Raw genomic sequence first — 25556 nt, 5'->3', positions numbered from 1 at the left:
AAAATTTGTATATATACTCTTAAAATTTTTCAAAACTATTAGGTAAATATAAAATAAGTATTATGCATGTTAAACAACAAAAAAACACTGTTGAACCAGAATAATTATGTTTGTTTTGTTGACTACCGGTACCTAACATGAATGGTTTTAAGTTTAGAGAAAGTTTTTACTAAATTGTTATTGCACCCCCAATATTGTTACAAATTTAGGTAAGTACCTAGCCACATGCTGTAACGATCACGAGATGATCGTCATGAAGTGTACTGCTTTTGTGGACCAAACTTTTAATGTTAAGCATACAAAGTACTAATTGACAATATTCAATAATGACAGTTGAATGTATATATGAATCATACAATTACTATATGATTGTATGTTTTATTTGTTTGTATAATGTACTCAACAATATATTTACAACAATTATTTAATTAATAATTTGCAATTATTATAATACCCAATATTAGTTATAATTCTAGGTATTCCTATCGTATAGTTAATTTTTTGAGTACATAAATAATACAACATTAATACATTGTATGTGCATTGTAGTACATTATAGTACATTCATTGTGGCTTTAGAATGTTATGAAATATGGATGACTCGTGTGGTTGAAAAATTAACGAATTGAAACTTTTATTATTAAACGTACTTATAAATATATATATATGCGATGATAATAATGATTTTAAATAAATTACAAGATACATAAATAAAAATGATGTAGTAACAAAAATTTTGTTTTTTACATAGTTTAATGTACCTAAGTAAGTACATACTAGTAAGTACCTATGGCCTAAAGTTGATTTTTTCGTTTCAATGAAGCTTTGTATTCCTATTAACTAGTGTCTAGTACCTATACCCACTGTTAGTTTAATACACATACAATTTGTATTAAAGCTTTACGGAACACGATAAAGGCTATTCTACAATAAATAATATATTTGGTAGGTTGGTACAACATAATTTTATTTCTGGTAATTCTATTTTGTATTTTATAATATATAATGTACCTAACTATAATAACCACTGTTCGGTGTTCAGTAAGCTGCTGGTTTCACACGATGATAGTAAAACGCGAATGTTTTAAATCGTGACAGCTAATATCTTATATTGATATATTAGTACCTATATATAACAGCATATACCTACCTATGCGTGACTATACTTTTAAATTTAGGGGGAGGCTTGACTTTTAGGTACCTAAAATTATTATTTTGTACATTAATGAAATTTTTTTTCAAAGCATTTTAAAGCATATTCTTTATACACAGGTTAGTTTTTCCACCAACCTTCCACGAGCATTACATTAAAATAAATATACACACCACTGAACACAATTATTGAATATCGAGCAAATATATTAGTATGTAACTGAAAATATGGTACTCAAAACTTATATTCATTTATTATAGTTAAAAACTATTTTTTTTTTCAAATAAAGAAGATATACCTATCGTTTGAATTTTTTTTACACGAATTAATAATTGAATGCGTGGGGTTTAGTTATAGTTTGACGAAAAAGTTGTATTAAAATGTTATTACGAGTGGGCGTATTCATTTTTATGGGATTTATGGAAAAGTTTCCCTATATATGACGACAAAACTGCCTTTACCTACGACCTATCCCATTCACTTATATCACTCACCTCATAGATTGTTGTGGTGAATGGCAGTATAGTTGTACCGTAATGTCTGTACCTACGTATTATTCGTGTAATATTATACAGTTTTAGTTGAATGAATGAATTATTATCATCGTGTATGCCGATTTTCAGTTAATTTATAAATATTGCAATTTTTTCGTTCAAGGGTAAGCTTATAAACAATCTTAGTTAATAGAGCAAACTAATTGCTTGTATTTTCTAAGTTAAAAATATTTATTTTTATCATTGAGCCCAGCGAATATGGCCATCAGCTGCTGCGGGGGTTATGAACTGTGGTTGGTAAGGTTGGAACACATACAAGGTTTTAACTACTACGAACCCGGGTGGTCACCCATCCTAGAACTAGTAGCTACAGGCGTTACTTACTCTCAGTCTCATGGGGTGACTGGGAGCAGCCAACACGCCACGCCAAGCCACTAAAAAAATTTAATACACGGACAAATACTCTATGAAACCAACAGCCTCAATAGTTCTATTCGAGTTTAAAAGTATAAGACTTTTCGAACTGATAATTAGAGCTGTTAATAATAATAATACATTTAATGAATAATTGCAATCGAACTTGTACGCTAGAAAAGTTTGTTATTTTGAGGGGTTGTTGTTTATTTGTGGTAAGGTATACAACCTACGTCAGGTATTTGTCCGGGACAAGAAGTCTATTTTATTTTAATTGAAAAAACAATTTTTGCAACTTGACTCCTTCATAAATGTAGGTATATTAGCAAATACATATTTTAAAAACATCGAAGATTTTTATTCGTGTTTAAAAAAAAAAACGTAAGTACTGGAAAATATATTATTCCTTTTTATAAGAGAATAAAAATAAAACCCTATGAAATGGGTGTACATATTTTTACTCACAGCACGTGTATCATCTCGTCAACAATCGGTATGATTTGGATCTCCGAACAGTACAACTGAATCTTGTCTTTCCAAGAGTGAGTATGGTTGCGAACACAGCAATTGTTAATAGTTGTGCACGGCGTGTTCATAACTGCACCTTTTGCCGATAGTTCTACAATGCAAATGCACAAAACCATCAAAACATCGAAAACCGACCACATCGACAACCAACTGTAACATAAGAATTAATTAAATTCAGGAACGGCGTTAAGAAAAAATATGACCGTTCACAAAGTGTCCAAAGCACATTATTGGATATTAATATATAATAATGTTTTTTTTTTTTTTTTTTGGTCTTAAGCTCGGTAACTGAGGCCATTAGCTGTAGGATGGTACTGTAGGGTTTTCGGTACGGTCGGAGGAACACGTTTTTGTGTTTGGCAGCATTTTTAAGTGGGCACCCGTAGGTATCTGCCATGTCCGGGTGGGGAATGGCGGCCTCTCTCTCCGGACACCGTGACTGCCCGAAGAAAAATGCCGCCCGTGGCCGGGTTTGAACCGGCGTCAGTGCGCGTCGCAACCGACGCCTCAGTCCGTTCGGCCACTCCGTCCCCCCCCCCCCCATTTATAATAATTTATCATATTAATTATATCGTATTAGACATTAATGGGTTTAAAAGTGGTACCTTAAAATATTATGAGAATAGACCTAAAAATAGCGCACTCAAAACAGTAAATGTGAATAAAATGCTCAGTTGACAAGGCAGCGTGAAACAAATATAATAATAATCTTTATTGCGGATATCAACTCCATTTACAAAAATAATATTTACAATAACAGTGTATAATATTTAACATTTAACAATTAACATAATATTATGCCACAACAAATTAAAAATAACATTAAAAATTATCGATTTTGAATTTTTATTACTTTTATCTTTAAGCACGGTTTGAATAAATATATGTATATTATCGTAATTAAAGAAATCGATTTCAGCCGTATTACCTGCCATTAATATGTTTATAGGAGAAGATTCGAGTATTTTTTTCCTTTATATTTTTCACGTAGGTAGTACAAATCTTTAATTCGCGTATCGTTTATAGGCACTTTAAACTTTAAACGCTGTAGAAGGAATGGACAATGTTATCAACAATAAGTTCAAATAAATATACTTAATGTTAGACATTTCTTTTATGTTGTAGAGGACCCATATTATGAAAAATCCTGAAACTCCATTATACCCCGAATGGGGTTCGCTTTCGATAATATGGCATTTAAAGGATAAATATCTTAAAAAAATATTTTGAATTGACTCTGTATCACGAGCATGAATGAGTATCAGTAAAGATTTATTGAACCAACCAAGTGAATATAAATCAATAATATAGTTTTGTAATATTTACATGTTAGGCATATTATGCAAATATAATAAAACGATAAATTCCTATTATATAATATAGCTGGTATGTACAGGGTAATTCACCAAGCTCGTTCAGCCCAATTTTCGATTCATTTTTTAATAATCAATTTATTTAGCATTCTGAATTTTAAATATATGCTCCATATTTTCAAATTCTTGAGATTGTTTAAAAAAAATTTGATTTAGGCACCTAATTTAAAATTTGAACAAGGAGTTTCTCAGTTGTTAAAATGTTTATGCCAAAGATAACAGTCCTTAAAAATGGTCGTTGAATTAATTTTTACCTAATACATTGCATTTGAAATTTGTATTTAGATCATATATTATTGTTATTAACTTTCAAGAAAATACCATAAATTACCATATCAAGGTGTGAATAGATTCAAGGTATAAATAGGATATAGTTTAAAATTATTAATCTTAATATTATGAAAATGTTTTTGTGCCTTATATAAAATATATTAATACTCCTGCGTAGATGTTTGGTTTTGTATAAAGATTTACGTTTTTCCAAAATTGTATTTTGTTTTCCCAATTATTAAGAGTGGTGCCTCAAAATCTCACTGTCCATATAGATATTTAAGTTGCAAATCTAAGCATTTTTATTTTTAAGTAAAATTATCTAAAGAATGGTGGGCCCAACTGAAAACACTTATTTTTAACTACCAAAAGGTGTTGGTAGACACAAAAAAAACAATAACAAAACACGTGCATCGTTTTAAAATCACTCCACTCAGTATCTAAAATATATTATATTATTGAATGTATTAACACGTTGTATTTAAAATGTTGCCATCCCTATAAAAAACACCTAAGGCATTGTAATGACTGTAACTAATGGCCTTAGATGCTGGGTTATTTTTAAGATCAATAAAAAAATTTTGTCAAACTAGTACAAAATATGTATTAATGTGATGCCACACAGCCGCATGTGTCATCTCCATCTTACAAACGTACAACATATTATCACATTGTACGTTAATAATTAATAATAATCCATTTTACTCTGCAATTTTTAAAATTAGAGTGAATTTTCATTATACAATTTATAGATAAGATTATTATCTAAGGCGTCTCAGAGAACTGTATTGATCCTCATATTATTATTTTGAAGTAAGTTATGATCATTTTAAAATATACAAAAAATATGCAGTTTCAAAGAAGTCATAAATTGCTTCTGAATAAAAATATCAATAAAAGCCTCCGATATGATCTAGATAGTAATATTATACCGTTAAATTGTATAACAGGTCAATTCACTCTTATTTTAGAATTTACAGAGTAAAATGTATTATTGTAAACGTAAAATTTACCGTGTTGTACGTTTTTAAGGCGGAGACAACACGTAATGAAATGTATGAAAGTTATAATAACAATTTTAAATATTTTATATTCCAAGCGATGTAAAAAGTTATTATACTTAAATAAATATTTCGTTAAGAAATTCAGCAATAACATAATTTTGTGATATTTGTTTAGGTACCTAGTAGACTATTATTTTTCCATTGTGTATGTGCTAATATAGGTTAACATGCGTAGATTTTTAATTTTATCGCGTTTGAACTTAAACTCCTCATTTATAGGAATCGAGTCATGTAATTGTTTACCTGTTACTCTCGTACAGGGAATTACTATTGTCCATATAATATACTCAAGAGTGTCTAAAATAGGAGGCAGTCACCCAGTCAATACCCAGTCAATTATCGTAATATAGATGTGAATTAATTTTAAAACAATAATTTCATAGTAACATCTAGTAAGCTATGGTATCTACCTACTTAAGTGTATGTGTTTAGTTAGTTTGAAAACTAAGAGTTTTTGCAATACTTGAGAATTAAAATTTGTTAATATTCGTTTTTATAGATTTTTATAACGTAGGTACTTCCAAATTATCAATGTCCGTGATGTCCGATATGTAATAAGGCTATCAACCCAAGACAATATTTTATTTTGCTACATTATGAGCTATGATCAAATATTATATAGGTACCTACTTATAAGATAATATGTAGGTATTTATCAAGGTTGTAGATTAATGGCTTAAACTTTAAAGTATGTTTACTATAGTAACTCATATAATATATGCCAAGGATTAAAGTTTTCGTCAAACAATATATTAAATTTCTTGGGATCTGAATTAAAATTAAGACACATCTTAGATTTAGGAAACCAGTACCTATGTAATATATAAATAGCAATAAAAAAAATAATGATTACATTTAGCACCTAGGTAAACAACTTTAAAATTGGGGTATCAAATAATATAATTATTGAAGCCGTCAATAAAATATCAAATATGATTTTAAGTTTAAAATAATATTACGAAATAAGAGTCTAATTTAATGATTTAAACATTTGAGTAACGTTCACTTAATCTAATGGGAGATTCAAATACAAAAACCTGGGAAACTTTCATGTACCACGTCATTAATAAGAAATCTCACTCAAATCTAAATATTCAATATTATCAAAGTAAGGCTTTAGCTACGCTCCAAAATTACAATCTTTATATTTTCCATCTGATAATCTAATATATTATTATGAATATTATAATATACCTAATAATAATAAGAGACAATAGTTAGTTCTTAAACTGTTTTAATTTATATTTAAATATTTATAGATACTATTGTACCTAAAAATATTGTACATAAAACAAATCCTAAAATCCTTAGTCATGCATAAAATATTTAATTTAAACCAAACAATTTTGTATTTCGTTTAAATAATACATTAATAATAATATCACATATCCAAAGTTACCGATCAATTTAAAAAATCTGGGTGAGTGGATGCCGCTTTGCTGTACAGTATGTTACAAGTGGGTAACTGCAATAACATGAATAATGTACGGTATTCAATTTGAAATAAATGATATAATATCATTGTACGCGAAAAACGATTCTCAGAAAAGACAGTTTGTCAGTATTAGTATATTTAATTATATAATATTTGATTATTGTTGTTACTAAAAGGTATTTGTCAATAATATTCATCAATGTTAAACTCAGAAGAGGAAACGAATGAAAATCATTTATTAAATCCAGCCGGAGATAAAACCGTAATAAAAAAGGTGGGCATGCGGGTGCCACTCTGCTGTACAGTAGGTTACAAGTGGGTCACTGTAATGGATAGTATTAAATTTGAATTAAATGTTATAATATCATTGCATAAGAAAAACGATTCTGAGCGAAGACGGACAGACAGCCTATGATATTAGGTACTAAGCATATATGATGATATTATTGTGAATAAAGTAAATTATATTTTATAATATATTTACGTGGAACCTTGGTTTAAATTTTCAATCCTTAACTATAAAAGTTGAAAATTTTATAAATTTTTAACTACAAAAAAAATTTTTATATTTTAAATTTGATACATTTTGTCAAAATTTGAACTTTTAATTCTTATAAAATAAAATTATGCCCATGTATTTTTAATATTTTTATATTTCTATTGTAAAAATTTATCAGGAGCCTTGTATTAAATTTTATTTATAGAAATATAAATAAAAACTAAAATCTAGTATCTACGGTCATTTGTTATAGAGTTACACGAAAAACCAAAATCGATTTAGTCAAAAACCGATTTAGCGTAAAATGTACCGTTTTTCCTTATTTTTTATTTTATTTTCCCTGCGCTTTTGAAAACTATTAGGAATTTTAAATTTTGTTCTGCTGAATGCACCAACTAGATTCACTTTCCCATCGAACAAGTTACTGTTGAAGAAAATTGAAGCAGTTTTACTGCGCCAAACGGTGATCAGATATATAAAAATTTTTTTAAAAAAAACACACATCATTGTAAAATCAATACATTCATCGCTTTGCTCAAAAACTAATATACTTGGAATGTATTCAAATACTTTTTAAATATTACTTTATTTGATTTTGTACGTCATGACGTCAAGTATGTAGGTGACAAAATTAAATTTTATGAGCTTCTGAACTCCGAAGCTTAAAATTTAACGAAATTGGATATTCGCGCGTAAAAAACCGTTTTCTTATTTTGTTGTAATTCAAAACGATTAGTCGTACAAAAGAGAAAACAATTGTTGGTATTCCATATTCATACATAAGATTTGAAAATTGAATACAAGATTTCTCATAAGAAGTTAATTTGAACTGTAACCAAAAAATCTAAAATATATATCTTCTTTTTTTAGACATAGTAAGTTTAAATTTGATCTTATTTTTTATAATTATTATTTAAAATAAGACATTCATAGGAGTGGCGTAGACATGATTTCTGAAAGGGGGGAGGGATAAAAAAAAAACGACATAGCTAAATGGAAGGGAAACTTGAAAATCCCCACCCTCTCAAAACTTTTTACTAAGATAATAAAAAGCCAATAGTGGGGGGACTGACCCCCGCGTCCCTCCCTTGTTACTCCACTGATTCATAGCTTTTGGCTATCTTTATCTATGGATAATACAGAATAATAAGTATGTGACTTTATAAACAAGATGATTATATATAAAAAAAACTACAGACGTGCTTAGGCCATTTATCTAAATATTTAATTAATAATTATATACAAAATGTATACGTACTTACATAAAAAAATATATAAAAAAATAAATAATATATAAAAATAATTTAATGTATAAAAATATATTTTTTTTTTAACATATTAAGGATTTAAAGATACAAATTAACTAATTGGGTCGTGTGGGTAACTGATCAAACTTGAACTAAATTATATATATTTAAACGATGAATAACAATTTAATGTTATTTTGTTATAATTTTAAAATAAGATTTGTGGGTACTTGAAACCTATTAACGTATATAAAATTTTAATATATAATTATAATATGCTGTATATACACAAAGATATTTCAACGCAATGTTTTCGGCCAAATCTAGTTCAACCTACCGTATTACTATTTACTATATAATAGTAAAATGAATGAAGTCTTAATAGCAATATAAAATATATATTATCATAAAATATGCTTAGTAATAATATAGGTTGATCTTTAATTCAGAATCGTTTTTCATATACTATGCGATTTATCATTGAATTGCAAATTAAACATATACATTTCTGTGACGTCTTCAATTACTGTGTACACTCGACACATACTGTACACCAGAGTGGTTCTATGCCTTTCCCCCCTTTTTTTTTAATAAAGACAAAAATGCTTTGAATTATAACTATAAAACATACATATTTATTTTATTTTATTAATATTGGGTTTGTTCGACATAAGTATTATTATTTACCTAATTATCTGGGAGAGTCGACCGGATCGCGCCGGCTTCCTGCAGTGGTGATTGCAGGAAGCGTCGTAGACGGGTCCGGTATAGTGCTTGTAGTTGCTACTATTCATTGTTGGGTAAATTACTTTTAAAAAGTAATGAAATTACGTTACTAGTTACTTCAAAAAATGTTTATTTAAATGACATTTGCGTTCCTTAAAATTAATTTTATCACATTACATTACTTTTTCAATAATAAAGTTTAGTGCGTTACAAATAACGTTACTTTTTTTTAATCATCGATATAAATTATCATTTTTTTTAACCATACTCAATCATAGACTTATTAATATAGATTTATCTATAGGTCCATGTATTCAATTCATATGATTCAATTGGTGTGTGTATATATTTTACAATCATAGACCTAGTGATAATATACCTATAATGTACAAATGTACAATAATTTCACCTATATGACTAGTTATAGTCATAACTCAAAAGTCATAAATCATAATTCATTTTAATTAAATTTTATTTTTAAACCGATGTCTTTTCTTTCTCCTAATAAAGTGATAAGATAACATAAGCTCCTGGAATGTTTAATAATATTGTTGACTATTATCGGAAAATAAATATAATTGATTTTTAATTTTTCTGAAATATTATATTAGCAGCGTTTTTGTAATACATTCAAAACTCTTATTTTAATAACGTGGAAAATAATGCGTTACTTCGTAGAAAAGTAAGTTTGTTACAATTGCGTTACTTTAAGTAAAATGTAATGGAATTACTGCTGTGTTATTGAAAAAGTAATTGCGTTACAGTAATATGTAATTTGCGTTACGTTACTACCCGACACTAATAAGAAAACGTGCTAAAGGATAAATTTTAGAAAATAAGATATTTAAAATGGACCTGTGTATCGATGAATATGGGCCCGCAGGTACCTTAATAGACCACATAAGTTACATAGCTATATCTGGCCATGGAAATAAATATAAATGAAATATACACAGCTTGAAACAAGTGATAAACTATAAACATAATATAAAGCATTGATGGTACTGTTGATGATACACTAAGTATTACATCACCTTTTTGTAGATTAACTAACTAATATCACCGATAATATAAACGAATAAACGAGATAGAATATTTGAAAAGTAACCAATAGGAGCCAGTGGACTTCAACCCTCATCATATACCCTCTTCCCCAATTTAATCCAGCCCTGACTTGATTGGGTATTACTATCACCACGAAAGTCACTTGGGATCCTTATATTTTAACTATATCCAACAACACTGGCGAACTAAATTTATACACATCTTTCCGTTATTGCCGTCTTGGCTTCAATTCATATGAAACGGTAAATGTGAATTTCTAAAATGGGATGTCACACATGTTCACTAACGTGCACTTAAATCTTGTCAACATACAATGAAGAACATTGGGTGAAGTAAATTGGTGAAAGTAATAATTTTTTTTTTTTTTTTGTTAGGCTGAATTTGATCTCAATAACTCTGGCGATGTGTTATTTTATTACATCTATGAAAAACTTGCAAGCATAAAAAACTTATACAATAACATTGGTAGGAACCTATAAATTATATTAATATAATATTTAATAACTATGCACTCTAATAGCAATTATTAAAATGCCAAAATTTCGTCCTAAATAAAAAATAATTCAATTCACGTGTTAGCGGTTATATACACCCTACATAAATGATTGTTTTCATTAATAGTTAAGATATGTATCTTATAAGAATTCAAGGAGACCGCTTAGGGGTATAATATGAGAAGAAAATAAAAAATACATAACTCTATATAGGTACGACAGAGATATAACTACTTACGTTGGAAATCGCGCAGATTTATGTCGAAATACTATGAATATTATGCATATTATCATCTAATAAGAAGATAATATAATTGCGCTAAAAATAGACGTCAAAATTTTGTTACATTTAAGAATAAATTTTCAACATTTTAGAACTTCCCTGTACAGCATTATTAACATTGACCATTTTAAAATCACAATAATTTCCAGTTCTCAGATTTACTTTTCATTATTCATCAAAATGTTGCATTTCATTTTGCTATTAGATGTTTAAGGAATCTCTGTACAATAATGTATATTTTCTATTGTTTAATTTTATTCTATAAATATGATTTATAATTTATAAAAAGCATCGTCATTTACACAATTAAATTGAATATAAACTAATAAATTCCACTTAATTATTTCCAATGCTCAAAGTTAATATAGGTATTATGTAAACATTTTATTCAAATAAAAGGATTTCAATGTTTTGCTAATTTAATCGCTGCCAAATATCAGAAAATAATACAATAAAATGTATATGTCATGTATGAAAACGTTATATATTATATAAGGCTTTACTCAAAATATTTTAATAATATTTGTTGACTTTGGAAACGATATTTTTTTTTCAACAAAATATTTTTAGATTTATTGATCTATTTCAGACCACGTGCGTTAAAAAAATATTGTTTTCAATTTAAACTAGAAGTCTAGAATCTAAAAAGAAGACTGGAATATTAAAAAGAGAAATAAACTAAGAAAATAAAACAATATTGTGTTAGATATTATATTTAGTTAAATGTTGTTTCTATTATCAAAAAATAACGAATTACAAATTTAAATTTTCAATACGACTTTTGAAGGTATACTTGACATCTTTTCAATGCTTGCATATACCAGATACCTACATAAGGATTTAGCATACAAATTGTTCTATTAATTTTATTGTCGTGTGTGGGTATCAATAATTTGATCGTTTATATTTTATACTTCGAAATAGAAAAGTATAATTATGAATAAACCATTTTAAATAAGAAAAGTGTGATTTGAAGTGTATTAAAAATTGGTATAAAATTATCAGTATGTAGTTGTAGTTATAATAATGAGTAAGTAGTACAAAATGTAAGACAATTAAATTAGCAAATATTACAAGAATGTATAATATTTCTACTTATTCACTGGAACTTGGAAGAATATGTCAATACTCACTTTATTCATTATCCTAAGAAAAATTAACTCATTTAATTATAATTTGTAAATTAATATTTTTCTAGCCAAAATGTAATATTATGAAGTATCTACGTGTAACGAAAGCCACGTTATATTTTTTAGAACAAAAATGACATTTATGCGGAACACATAAAGAATGACTGCGTTTTTTCTAATTTCCTAAATTGTAATGAACAATTTAATTGAACTTTTACTATTATGTACAGTGTATACAACTTGCTATTTTACCGTACATTATTATTAAATATTTATACTAAATACACATCTCAATTAACAATTTAACAAATATTAATTTTTTATATCACATAGCAATATTTAAAGTCATGTACCACTATGCCTATCTAATGGTTAGGTTAGGTTAATCTAACCACTATGCCTATCTAAAATTATTTCATCAAGAAAAATCACTGAAATGTTTAATATATTATTAAAGTATTGGATTAGGTATTTTTGTTTTATAAAACCATAAAAGCGAAAAATGTTGAAAAATGTTTAATTTTATAGATTACTTTGAAATAAACTGAGAAAAACTAAGTTACTCTAACTGTCAATTAAAACAGTTTTAATTCATAAGTTAATAGAAAATAGTTCATAGAAAATCAACCAACTAGCTAAGTTAAAAAGTTTAAAAAAATTACTTTTTATAACTTAACTTTAACTTTTTAACTTTAGTTAACGCCAACCTTTGCTATATGTATATTATTATGATAAATACATTCTTTTTAAGTATGTATTTTCTCATTAAATATTTAAACAATTTAATGTTAAAATGATAAAAGATTCGTTGATAGCTGTCAAGCTGTCATAGCTGCTAAAAGTTTCTGCATATTTTTAATTTTATATCAATATTGAACTTTTATCTTATGCGTAGGTACTTCTAACTTAGTTTACTTAATTTTCAAGCTTATAGATACCTACCTATTTTTATTTATATAAGGCTCCCCCTCCAAACTCTTATATAAACTCACATAAATATAGTTAATTCTGATTTGAGTACGTAATAAGCCTTTTAAAATATTTTCACTTTTCAATAACAATTTATCTGTGAGCCATCTATGTAAATTTGTTGTTTATTTTTATAGTTTAAGTTTTTAATTACTCTTTAGATTTTTTCTTTTTATACAATATATTTTTGATAAAATCAAAAAGTTGAATAATTTAACAAATTATTTTACCATAATACTCTGAAATTTTTTTCGCCATTAAAAATCTTTTTGTTTACACTTTAAGTATACTTATATTAATACACAATTTAGTAGGTATTTAACAATCGACTAGGTATGTTTTATTATTTATAATTATTTCATTCAGGTTTTAAAACCGGAAAAGACGATAATCTGAGAACCGAAACCGATAACCGCTTTTATGTTAGTGCTAGATGGAAGTGCTTATTGGTTACCGGTAATCAAGATAATTATCTAAGTATTAACATCAAAGCGGTTACCTTTTATTTTCAAAACCTGTTTTATCCCAAAACCTATTCCTGACCAAAATAATTAACAGTTTTTGGTACCTGTATTTAATATTTGAAATATATAATATATTATTTATTTAAGTTTTAATTAATTAATAATTTTCCAATTGTTTTACGTAAAATTATAGCCAAGTTAATAGTAGCTCTCGGTACCTCTGTGAAAATGCATTTTATATTTAGCGATATTTAAAATAATATTATAATTTATAGAGCATAATATTTGTGAAATTTTAAATTCTATAAAATCCCAATCATGGTAATAAATATAGGGACTCAAATAGATGAAATTTACCGTCTGTGTTACATGAAAAATTATAACTTTCTAAAACCGGTTTTAACCGGTAACCGATTCCCAAAAATACTAACTAACGGTATTCCATATAGTGTTTAAGATATTTTTGAAGAAACGATTACCGGTCACCAATGTTATCATAATATCAATATAAGGCGATAACCGGTCACGGGTTTCAAAAATATTCGGCTCTTATCAGAGCGGTTTTTTTTTTTTGGAAGTGGTTTAAAGCCTGGACTATCATCTCGTTACAAACGATTTTGGTTTTTTAATATATTTTCTCAAAATTATTTTTAGCTTTTATTGACTGGATGGATTCTTTTTTCAAGCCTCCAACCCATCAACTCCCACAGCGTTGGTACTTATTGTAAAAAAAAATTTACAGGTTGTATAAATAAAAAATAAAAAAAAAATGGTGGACACTAATATTCTGTTTTATAAGTTATTAGCTGATCCCGTGCACTTCGTTGCCCGTTAAATGTATCAACTCTATATGACTCGAACTTTGTTCAATTTGTTATTTAATATTCGATGTATGGTGTTCAAAATTTCTCTTAATCTTTCTGTTGCCCGGAATAAAAATTTTGATTCACAACAGTATATTATCAGGTAGGCAATCTACCTGCGGTAGATCGCGGACCCCGCCGTGCTGTACGTAAGTGTATGATTTAACTCTAAAATATCAAAGTTATACCAAGTTTGTCGTTTTTACTTAATTCCGCCTACGATGGATTAATATAATCAATTTATACAAAATCTTATCCTAACCTAACCATACTAAAATCCGATATTTAAAAAAAAACAAATTTAACCCTTTGTAAATTAACCCATCTTCTTCCCAGAGGTCTAATCTACCCACAAACATTAATTTATATATATACATCTAACTATATAAATACAGAGACTATAACTATATAGACTAAACTCTAGTACTACTTATCAGATGTTCTTGTATATTATATTATATATATATTATGTATATTGACAAAAAATAATAATACGAATCAACAAACATGCCCGATTAACCAACAGCAACCTAAAATTTTCTTCTATATAAACCTTCTCCGTGAAATCCGTGAAGATCTGATAAGTAGTTCCAGAGTTCAGCCTGTACAGAGATTTTCATTTCACGTTTTTATAGTTTGATATTATATTATAATTTATATTTAAAAAGTAAAGCAAATAGTTTTTTTTTATTATTATTATTACTGCTATTAAAAACCCATGGCAACCATTTATAAACAAACATTTTCATCTGAAATCTCAAAATTCCCGTTTTAGCACCTCCCGGGGTTGATCCTCTCCCTTTTAAACCTATCTTTTAAGTTCGGCCAAATTACACACATTGTAAAAATTTCATCAAGATCGGTCCAGTAGTTTCGGAGTTTATTCTGGACAAAGACGTGACACGGGATTTTTATATATAAGATTTGCAGTACAAAATGTAACATAACATATATATCAATTATTATTGTTGCTTAGATAATACTTATCTAGAAATAGTGAAATAGTAAATACTATAAATCGCTAAATAAATAAAAAAAAAGTTAACTTTATAAAAAGGATATCTCAATAATTAAATAAGTAGGCATCTTTCAAGTCCTTATTAGTTTAAATATAGTGAAAATCGAGTATGAAATTTCAAAATGTTTAATATTTGATAGATACATAAAATATTAGAATTCCATTAGAATTTAGTTAATGACAAATTATAAATGTATTATTAAGCACTCTTATTTTAAAATGCCATGTCATCATTAGTCCAATGCATTAACCTATTTACCTACTTATAAAAATTTAATTGACGTTGTATGATATATATATATATATACAATCAGTAGTCAGTCGATCATTTATAGGTAGAGCGTTTTAATTTTGGAATAGAACTATATGTCTGACTCTAACTGCGTTTTGTCCTCGTGTCATTATTTTTTGGCAATAATAAAACAAAAGATGAACATTTTAAATAGTAGGACCATTAAAAAAAAATTAAAAATTCAAATAATATAATAACTTATTGTACCTACGCATACTGCAAATATTAGCAATATTGCCAAACAACCAATTGTATTTTTTTGACACGACAATGACGTTTAAAATAATTTAGATTTTTAAAATATTATTTTTTCAAAACTTTATTTTAAATTTGAATTAAGTGTTCATTGACTTTTGGAACAAAGTGTCCTATCATATCGAATGACACGAAGAATAAATTATATAAGTTTAATGAATCGAAATTACAGGACACCAAGAGCGTTGCAGCATGTGGCGTACCTAAATGCATTATGCATAATATCATATGTTATAAGTAAACTTGTAAATTTGAATGTATATCAATGACGCAATTTCAAATTATTACGCACCTACTTAGTAGTATATTAGTTTATTACGTACGTGTAGTCTAGACAGTAAGTTGTAAGTACTAACATCACAAATATTTTCCCGTACCTACTCCTGCAACCTTATTTCGGTCATCTGAACTCAAATTTCCATATTTGTACAAACACATTTTCTAGTTATATTTTATATATTGTAATGTATAGTGATCTACACCTTTGCTATAATATTTTATTTTGTTATTTATTGTAAATATACATTATTGAAAATATAATAAGCTCTGAACTCACTCATGAAATATTATTATTTAACTAAACCTATATTGCTTTAATCGGAACTAAAATATTGCTGAAGTTTTAAATATTAGACCAAAAATTTCCAAAATTGAATCGCTTTTATATTGCTTTATTAAAAAAATTGTTGTCGAAAACTGTTGGAAAAATGAAAACCATAGATACTTTAAATTGTGAGAAAACGTTTAAATTAGCACATACTTGACATGATATAATTTTTAAAAAAATTTAAGCTCTTTTGAGCTATTTTTAGGTATTGAAGTCCTTGACTATTGTTTATGTTTTTGTCGATGCGTGTTAATAAAAATTGTTAAAATCGATCGCAGAAAGTTATGCAAGTCAACGGTTGAAAATGTAATTCAAGTTTCGTCATAAGTTGTACCTACTTATTGTAATTTAAAAATATCAAAAATACATATTCAAGTTTTTTTATAAGCTTTGAAGCTTAAAGCTTCACAAAATAACGAAAATTTTAATTTATAAGACGTATATCATAAGTATACCACAAACGACAGACTTATTCATACCGTTCAACGGTAAGTGGTATATTGAATTTTAAGTTAATAAGTATGCAACAATAATTATTTATATAATGTAATATGTGATATTTTGACAAAAAAGTATTCAACATATACCTATTATCGTAATACTTATTGAAAAATGAATTGCTAATAGTAACATAAATAAATTATAAATACACTTATAAACGGAAAATGACAGTCACCGCTCAAAATCGTTTTTCGTACTTACACAATGATACGTCGTGAAATTAGTTACTGTATATTATTATATTTTGTTTGTTCTTTTTCTTTGATAACTATTATTATGTATTTGTAATTAATTATTAATTTTTAATTATATATTCTCAGCTAGATTTAAACTCACCATCTCCTACCACAGGCAACGTTATTTGGGAGGTATTAGTTGATAATTTTAATATGTTGTAGGTTGTTACATCAACAAATAAATAAATAATATTAATAATTAAAATTAAAAACATTCATTAAATAGTGACCTACTTAAGTACAAAGTACACACTCGACACCTACCATACAGCAGAACGACTTCCCTGGTTTTTTACTATTAGAACCTAGAAACCCATAGGTAAAGCTATTCACACCAATTTAATGACCCAGTAAATCAAACTGACGGGATAACAAAACCTATCTCTGTATAATATTATTATCGTGAATTTTATCACATTTATATTGTAGTTATTGTAAAATTACTGCTTCTTGACGTATTAAGTTGATTTCAAGTAATTAAATTATTATGTACACGAATTATTATGAAACTTATTAATCTCTTATACGAAAAAAAAATGAAATATTTGAAACCATCTTTAGTCTCTACGTAAACATTAAACAAACATTAGATTCGCTTCAGTAAATTTGATAATATGTTATGATATTTTAATTATAACCTTTTAATCATAATATGCAAAGTTTATGGAAAGCAATTTTAGTATATTTTCGATATAATGTAAAATGTATACGTCTTCATCATGTGCACGAGACAAAGTTAAAATGTAGTTGATGGTATGAAATTGCCTGTACCTATCGAGTTTAAAAAAGACAAAAATTGTTTTCAAACTATAATACGATTTAAAATTGTAATTAATTATTTATAACGCATAACACACATGTAATAATGGTACCTATCCATAATAATGTTTTTCACTTCACATGTTTGCTATTTTTATAACTTTATATTATTATAACCTCATAGCTCAAATAGTCAAATACCTGCCTAAATCATTAATATAGGTAATGTAGGTACCGCACCTACAGTTTTTTTCACATTATATAAATGTAATAATATTGTTATCTTCAAGTCAGTAAGGTTGGAAGTAATGCTCAATTTGAATAATTTAACTACAAACTAAAACAATAACAACCAACAAATAGTTAAATATGAAAAAAAAGTTAAATAGTAATTATATTGATTTATATTTACTGTTTAATTTCTAGTGTAGGTAGTGATATAGTTTCCGAGTAAATGTTTTATACATCATTTAACACAAAAAAAAATTCATATCAACCGAATTATTGAAAAATTATAAAGCATTATTTTTATTTATTAGCTTACCTAACCAACATGTCTAATACCTACCTACCGATTGGAACACTTAAGCTCATACAGTAAAAGGATTTGTCAATTATCTGTAAAATATGTTATTAAACTTTTTAAACTTATACATAGTACAAAATACATATTTTATTTTAGTTTCGTATCTACAGAAAATAGATTATATACACAATGTTAAACAAAAATAAACTGAATAATATTTTATTAGTATGATATGTTTGATTATATTCAAGTATAATATCAATAATTAATTAATAAGAGATTTAATTATTAAATAATTTTTTTGATATAATTTATGTTTTACTATACCTATCTATATAAAGTCATGTTTGATTAAATATAATTTACATCTTACGAATAATTATAATAATAGTTATGATTTAGAAATCTCAATTCCGAATGATAAAGTTTCAACAAAATAATAGTTTATAAGCTACTACAATGTAACACATTTTAAATTACACATCTTATTATTAAAATACTGCCCCTTTTTTAATAAGTTCAAGTATATTATACAACAGCTGAATTTAAAATGTCTAAATGAAATACACCTATTTAAATAACCTATATAATATATTATTATATATTGAAAATATTAACTAATAAGGTTTAATTATTCAAATTAGGTACCTTCTAGTAATTATTACTTTTATTATAATGTTAACATTACTATTTTATAATTTTTATAAAAACCCAACTTTAAAAATAAATACAATTTAAAATGACTTCTTTTTATACGAACTTGAGGTCTACTTTGAAAAGGTCTTTCTGACAATATGATTTACAATGTATGAAATTAATATTATATGTTTAAATAGCTCCAAGTACCTATTCATAAAATCATAAATGCTGTTATTCAATTGGACGAACATAAATTGAAGTTTGTAGGTTTATTACATAATACATTATAATATTATATTTAAATACATCTTCAGTAACTTATCTACGATATAAAACCCTAAGTTGACTACATTATTTATTATCAACCCCATAATTTTAGTTTAATTATATATTTAGATCAAACAAGTTGTAAGAAGGCGGAAAATTCTAAAAAGAGTATAGATACCTACATAATTTAGACTCGTATTGTTAGATCAAAAAGCAAAAATTCTAAAAATTAAATTTTTAAGTAGATTATCTGATAATTGAATATTGATGTAATATTTACCTTGATTCTTGTGTGAAACTAAATAAAGCAAATCAAATTCAAAATATTCACATACCTACTTGAATATTACACACGCACAATTCAATACAATATACTAAAATGAACGATACAAAATTGATTTTGCTTGTATTATATTTTATAATTATATAAGTCTACAATATACAACTGTAACCTTTTATAGTAAGAAATTAATTTGAAAAACTTTTAACAAAAATAGTACAATTTTAATTTTTTGGGGCTAAAATTATGAAAATCCCAACAAAATTAAAACAATTTTTAACAAGTGAATTTTGGCTAAGTACCTAACCTACCTATGTGACAACAGTACAATATATAGTGATCTCATGCAAAACCGTGTATTTAAATTATTATTTATAATAAAAAATATATACCTTATTGAAAATGACTATAAACTACCTACATACGTTCTAAATCTTAATAAGAGGTATATCGGTGCCACCATACTACGGAGTATATAATATAGTACTATAGTATGCGTATGACGTTCATATACTTTTTGAATACAAACAATACTTTTGTACATAGGCAAGGCCTCACACCTGAATGACCCAGAACCCGTAAAACCCTTCAAAAATAAAAAACTCGAAACCCATATTACTCAAATAATTTTATGTTCAAAACACCCGAACTAACTAAAAACCGAATGTTATTCTGGTTAACCAGAATAATTTTTTATTTTACAATCTTCGTGTGATATATCATTTTGTATATAATTTTATTTGTTTAACAATAACAATAATATGGACATTTTGCTAAACATTTAAAAATTTAAAAAAAATATATCATAGAAATAACTATAAAAATTATGTTTTTTTCTGAACTACTAAATACCCGTATTAACCAATATTAACCCAAATAATAACAGTTATTAACGCACAAACATTTGTTTAAAATTTATACTCTGGTGTTTGAACACCCGAACACATGCAGCACCCTGCAAAACCATTAACCAGTATAAATCACTCTGGTGCAAAGCCCTGGTTGAATCATTCTGGTGTAAAGCCCTGGCTATAGGTAATGTGAATCATAATAAATCCATTTAATTTAATATTCCTTCTTTTTTTATAGTTTTTGTTACGTTGTTACGATTAAATATAACAGGCCTATTTCCATAAAATCCCACTGTCATTCATATTTTATTGGTTTAACATTGAACGATTGATTATAATTATATTGGTTAATTTATACCTAAGTTATAGAGCTCGGGTAAATATGACAATAAAATCTTGCTTTCTTTCCCATATGTAATACGCTAATACCATTAAACATTTTATAGACACGTATATGGTTGACATTTTTAGCGTTACGAGTTGGGCTTCTTGTATACGGTATATATAAGATTGCGGCACTTCAGTCTCCCGTTTTTCCCAGTTTTGTATTGCAAGTCTTTAAGTAGATATCGGTGGTAGCCAGGTGCTAAATATCCACAATAATAAAAACATAGGTAAAGTGATTTTTTTTTTATGAGTCCACCGTAACGAAATAATAGCTAAGTTTTATTTTTATAGAAGTTTATTTTAGATAAGATTATGGATGCCTAGTTGATATGAGGACGAAGCAAAATTATGAATTATAAGTAGTATCTTGAGGAATGTTAAAAAAACACGGTCAAAGATATTGGTTCAGTTCCTAGTTTTCGGTAAAGACGTGACAGGAAATCGTTTCACAAATTCAAATAATGAAATATTTTATCAACAAATAATAATATGAATAAATGAATTTAATACATATTACATGTGCCTATCTGCTGAGCAACAATAAATGTATACATTTAGCACGGTATTCGTTAGTGTGGTAAGAGGTTTAGACGTATGTAAAACCATTTCGATTTTGATAAATACTTTTGGAGTAAAATTTGCATCGTATTGGTTTTATTTAAAACGACAAGTGCCAAGTAAACATAAAACATATTGAAATCGGTTAAAAAGTGGCTTAGAAAAAAAACATATTATAACATATCAACAATATAATATAATTGGTACGATGAACGAAACCAATGCGAAAAGTCGGATTGTAGAAAACTCAAAAGATAAATTCGTGGTATGTTAACAAAACAGTACTTACTACGTAACCTTTTGTATACATACCACAAAAGTTTTTCTAAATAAATTGCCCTGAGGAGTATTTAGATACCAATAGGTAGCGTAAAGAAAAAACATTCAAACAAGATAATATTTATAAAATACTGTGGAATAAGCGGTTTATGTATATTAATATTATTGTATCTGTGAATACAAAAAGGTATACACATTGATGTCTTAAGAAAATTGCAATTGTATCATTCAAATATATGGCACGTGCTAGTTTGGTTTCATCGAGTCTTACGAGTGTTATTTTATCCGCATTTTTGGCGAGTATTTTGTGGATTTTATTCGTTTGCTAAGCAATCGCTCGGTGACGTGTGTCCATACATATCAATTATACTTTAAAATCAATGTGTGTAAGTCTATGATTCTGATCTGTATTTTAATATATATACCTAAACCAAGGATTTTAAGCCGGTGGGTCACTGCCCAATTTTAGAAATTTTACGTCACAATACCCACCTTAAATAATTTTAAACAATTTTAAATCTGAATAGTATAAAATATAATATTATAAAATGAAAATGCAAAAATATCTGTAATATTTAAACCATATATAATAATGTTACATTTTTGTTTATTCAATTTTAATCCAATCTATAGTCATAATGTAAAATAAATTATTTTAAAGGTAATTGAACACAAATAAAACAGTGTTATAGTTCTAAGTTATCATACCTACTAAATTGTTGTTTATTTTTCACTCGAGCGATCACTACCAAGTCCGAGATAGGTCACAACTAAAAATGTTTAAAAAATTCATAAACCACTGCAGTAGGTACAAAATACCACAATCGTTACGACTCACGAAAAATTAAGATGACCCAAAATAAGATCTTAATAATTTCAACGCGGAAAATAGTGCGCCAAAGAAGTTACGCATATATAGGTAGGTACAAATTAATCGGTAATTAATAAATTTTAATCCACGTCACACAGTCCCGCGCTGTATAATATTCTATAAAGATATTCGTAATAAATATTATAATTATAGATCGGATTTAATTGATATTGCAACTCTATTTGTAGACAAGATAAATCAAATATAGTATGTTCGAATTATACTATGTTTGAAATAATATACATGTTTTATTTTAAATTACAATTTTTAGCAACTATGTGTGTCTTATATTATGTGTTTGAACGAAAATAATATTTTACTTTCCTTATTTTATAACATAAAAACACTATTATTGTACGTAATAATCGTTCGATAAGAGCAGATAATCTGTGGTCGTACCATAAAGCTATTGTTATTAAGATGACATTTATTCTTATATCATTCCACAAATCGGTAGGCGTATTTATCGTAAATCGTTCATACAACATAATTGTCCCTTGTAGCATTTTATAACATATTTTAAAACGTTTACTGGAAAGTCTAACCAGGGAAAGAAAATGTTAATTTTGATATAATGCCCAACTTATTGAATTGTTTTAAATTTAAGCACCAATACAACTGGTGTAGACGTAGAACATCGTTTTTCTTTGTATACCTATATATTAAGTACCTGTTCCTAGTGTACCTATCTAATAGAAGATATTATAATTTTAAACGACTTAATTTAAAAATGTATTTAATCATATATTTTTTTTTTTTTAATTACAACATTGATGTTTATCTTGTACTATGTAATTTTATTATAATATTATAATATCTTTTTGTATAACTTTTGCAGTTTTGCATTTTTATACTGCAATATATATATATATTTTGAAATGTTTACCTACTTATTTTTTGGCGCAATCATACAATATTATTTTACTAATGAATTTCGTGAGTTTTTAATGCAGCTTTTAGTTATATAATGTACCTATACCAACCGATCTATAACTATCTCCGGCTGTGCCATTATACTGCTATAATATAATGATATTATTACAACTTGTATAATATATTACGCAGCCTATTAGTTAATTCGCGTTATTTTATTAATCGAACAGAGTACATATAGGTACACATTAAATCACGTCTCGGCGCGTGCCCACATTGTAATGGTATATTATAATATATACAAAAATTTTTTATATAATATTCTATTATACTGTCATAATATTACGTACATAATATTATAACCACCGTTTCTTCGATGACGTTTAATATTATTATATATTATAACCGTGACTGTGGTATGCACTATATGATATATTATTATTATTTTGTATAGGTACCTGTTGGACGAGGGACGGTGTCGACGCAATTTGACGACGACGGATTTTCGTCTGTCGTTGCCGGCAACCAATAGGACGGTCACGTCGTCCGTCCGCGGAGAATCGCCGCGGCTTACCGTGCGCGACATGGCGTGCTATGCGACAAATACGGCGCGAGCAACGCGTCCGGTGCGTTTAAATAGATGAGTGTGGACCTCCTCCGCGACGCGCCGTCAGTCATCGCCGCCGACGACGATGGCGTTCGTCGTCGGCGGCGGCGGCGGCGGCGCGATGCCAGCTTGGTGGGCGGGGGACCGGGGAGCGGCAGCGGCGGCGGCGGCGGCGTTTAGGTCCCACGACGGTGCGCGACGGGCGAAACGGACCGAACGACATATTATTATTATTATTATTATTATTATTATTATACGCAACGTTTGCACAGATCACGCGCGCGCGGGAATATTATTTTGTTTATTTTAATAATTTTCGATATTGTACGTGTTGTAATATTATATTATCACTGTTGTTGTTATCGCGGATAGGTGATGGTGTGACGTTATAAGCACGGCGAAGAGGAATTCTGTGATTTTCGCACCCCCAAACCAACCGTGCCTATATATGCGATGATGATATTATTATGACAACGTGTCGCGGTCCGGGCGGCGGCGACGGCAGGACCGGTACGCGCCGATACGATTCACATAAATAATTATTATTATAATATTGACAATAATATAACAATATTTATTACGATACTTAGATAATAATATCATACCTGTGTAGTAAGCCGATGTGAGTATAATAATAATAATAATAATAATAATAATAATAATAGGTAGGTAATAATAATATTGTTGCGGCGTGCGAAACGGGTTGAAGACTGCAGCGGCGTACGCGGAACCGTCGTCGCCGCCGTCTTCTCGAGTATCTACGACACAATAATATTTTTATCTGGTTAATGCTACTTGTGTGTACTATTGTTTTTTCCTACCTTGGTACATAACACACATAGAATATGTATGATGGGCATAGGAACGCGTTACCCTACCTATATTTTTATACCTATATACCTGTGTTATCCTAGGCTCACGTGTCGCGTGTTTGTTCGTACTTAATCCGAGATAAACATTCGGCGTAATATTTTCCGTTATTATTATTATTATTATTATTCAGCTGCTATTAATAATATTATACTATACGTCTATTATATAATATTATATCCAAGGCTGGGCGAGTTGACAATTTTTTTCAACACGTTGAGTTAAGTTCGTAGGTATATGAACAAAATATGTATGTTAAGTTTGAAGCTATAAAAGTCACAATTTAAATAGAAAAAAAGTGGACAAGCGGATACCGCTTTGCTGTACATATTAGGACTAGGTGCCGTGTGGGTTACTGTAATTTGTGTGTTAAATTTGAATTCAATTATATAAAATAATTGTATAGGTA

The 25556-nt window shown here is 27.7% G+C and overlaps 1 protein-coding gene across 2 annotated transcripts in view; it reads right to left on the bottom strand.

The window, feature by feature from the left end:
- LOC132936117 (lutropin-choriogonadotropic hormone receptor-like) overlaps positions 1 to 24891 on the bottom strand; it is an 80555-nt gene extending 55664 nt beyond the window's left edge. The window contains exons 1-2 of one of the 2 annotated variants that reach the window (XM_061002802.1): positions 24129 to 24891; positions 2527 to 2739 (exon numbers count right to left, since the gene is read on the bottom strand). In XM_061002802.1, coding sequence (XP_060858785.1) covers positions 2527 to 2739; positions 24129 to 24256 — 341 coding nt within the window. In that variant the 5' untranslated portion in view covers positions 24257 to 24891. The remainder of the gene's footprint in view (positions 1 to 2526; positions 2740 to 24128) is intronic. The other variant, XM_061002803.1, reaches the window with a different exon arrangement.
- Positions 24892 to 25556: the final 665 nt, after the last annotated feature.

Source organism: Metopolophium dirhodum, chromosome 1 (assembly GCF_019925205.1).
Source record: "Metopolophium dirhodum isolate CAU chromosome 1, ASM1992520v1, whole genome shotgun sequence".
NCBI classification, from domain to species: Eukaryota; Metazoa; Arthropoda; class Insecta; order Hemiptera; family Aphididae; genus Metopolophium; species Metopolophium dirhodum.
Note: the sequence above shows the minus strand (reverse complement) of the source record. Positions and strands in the feature narration are given on the sequence as shown.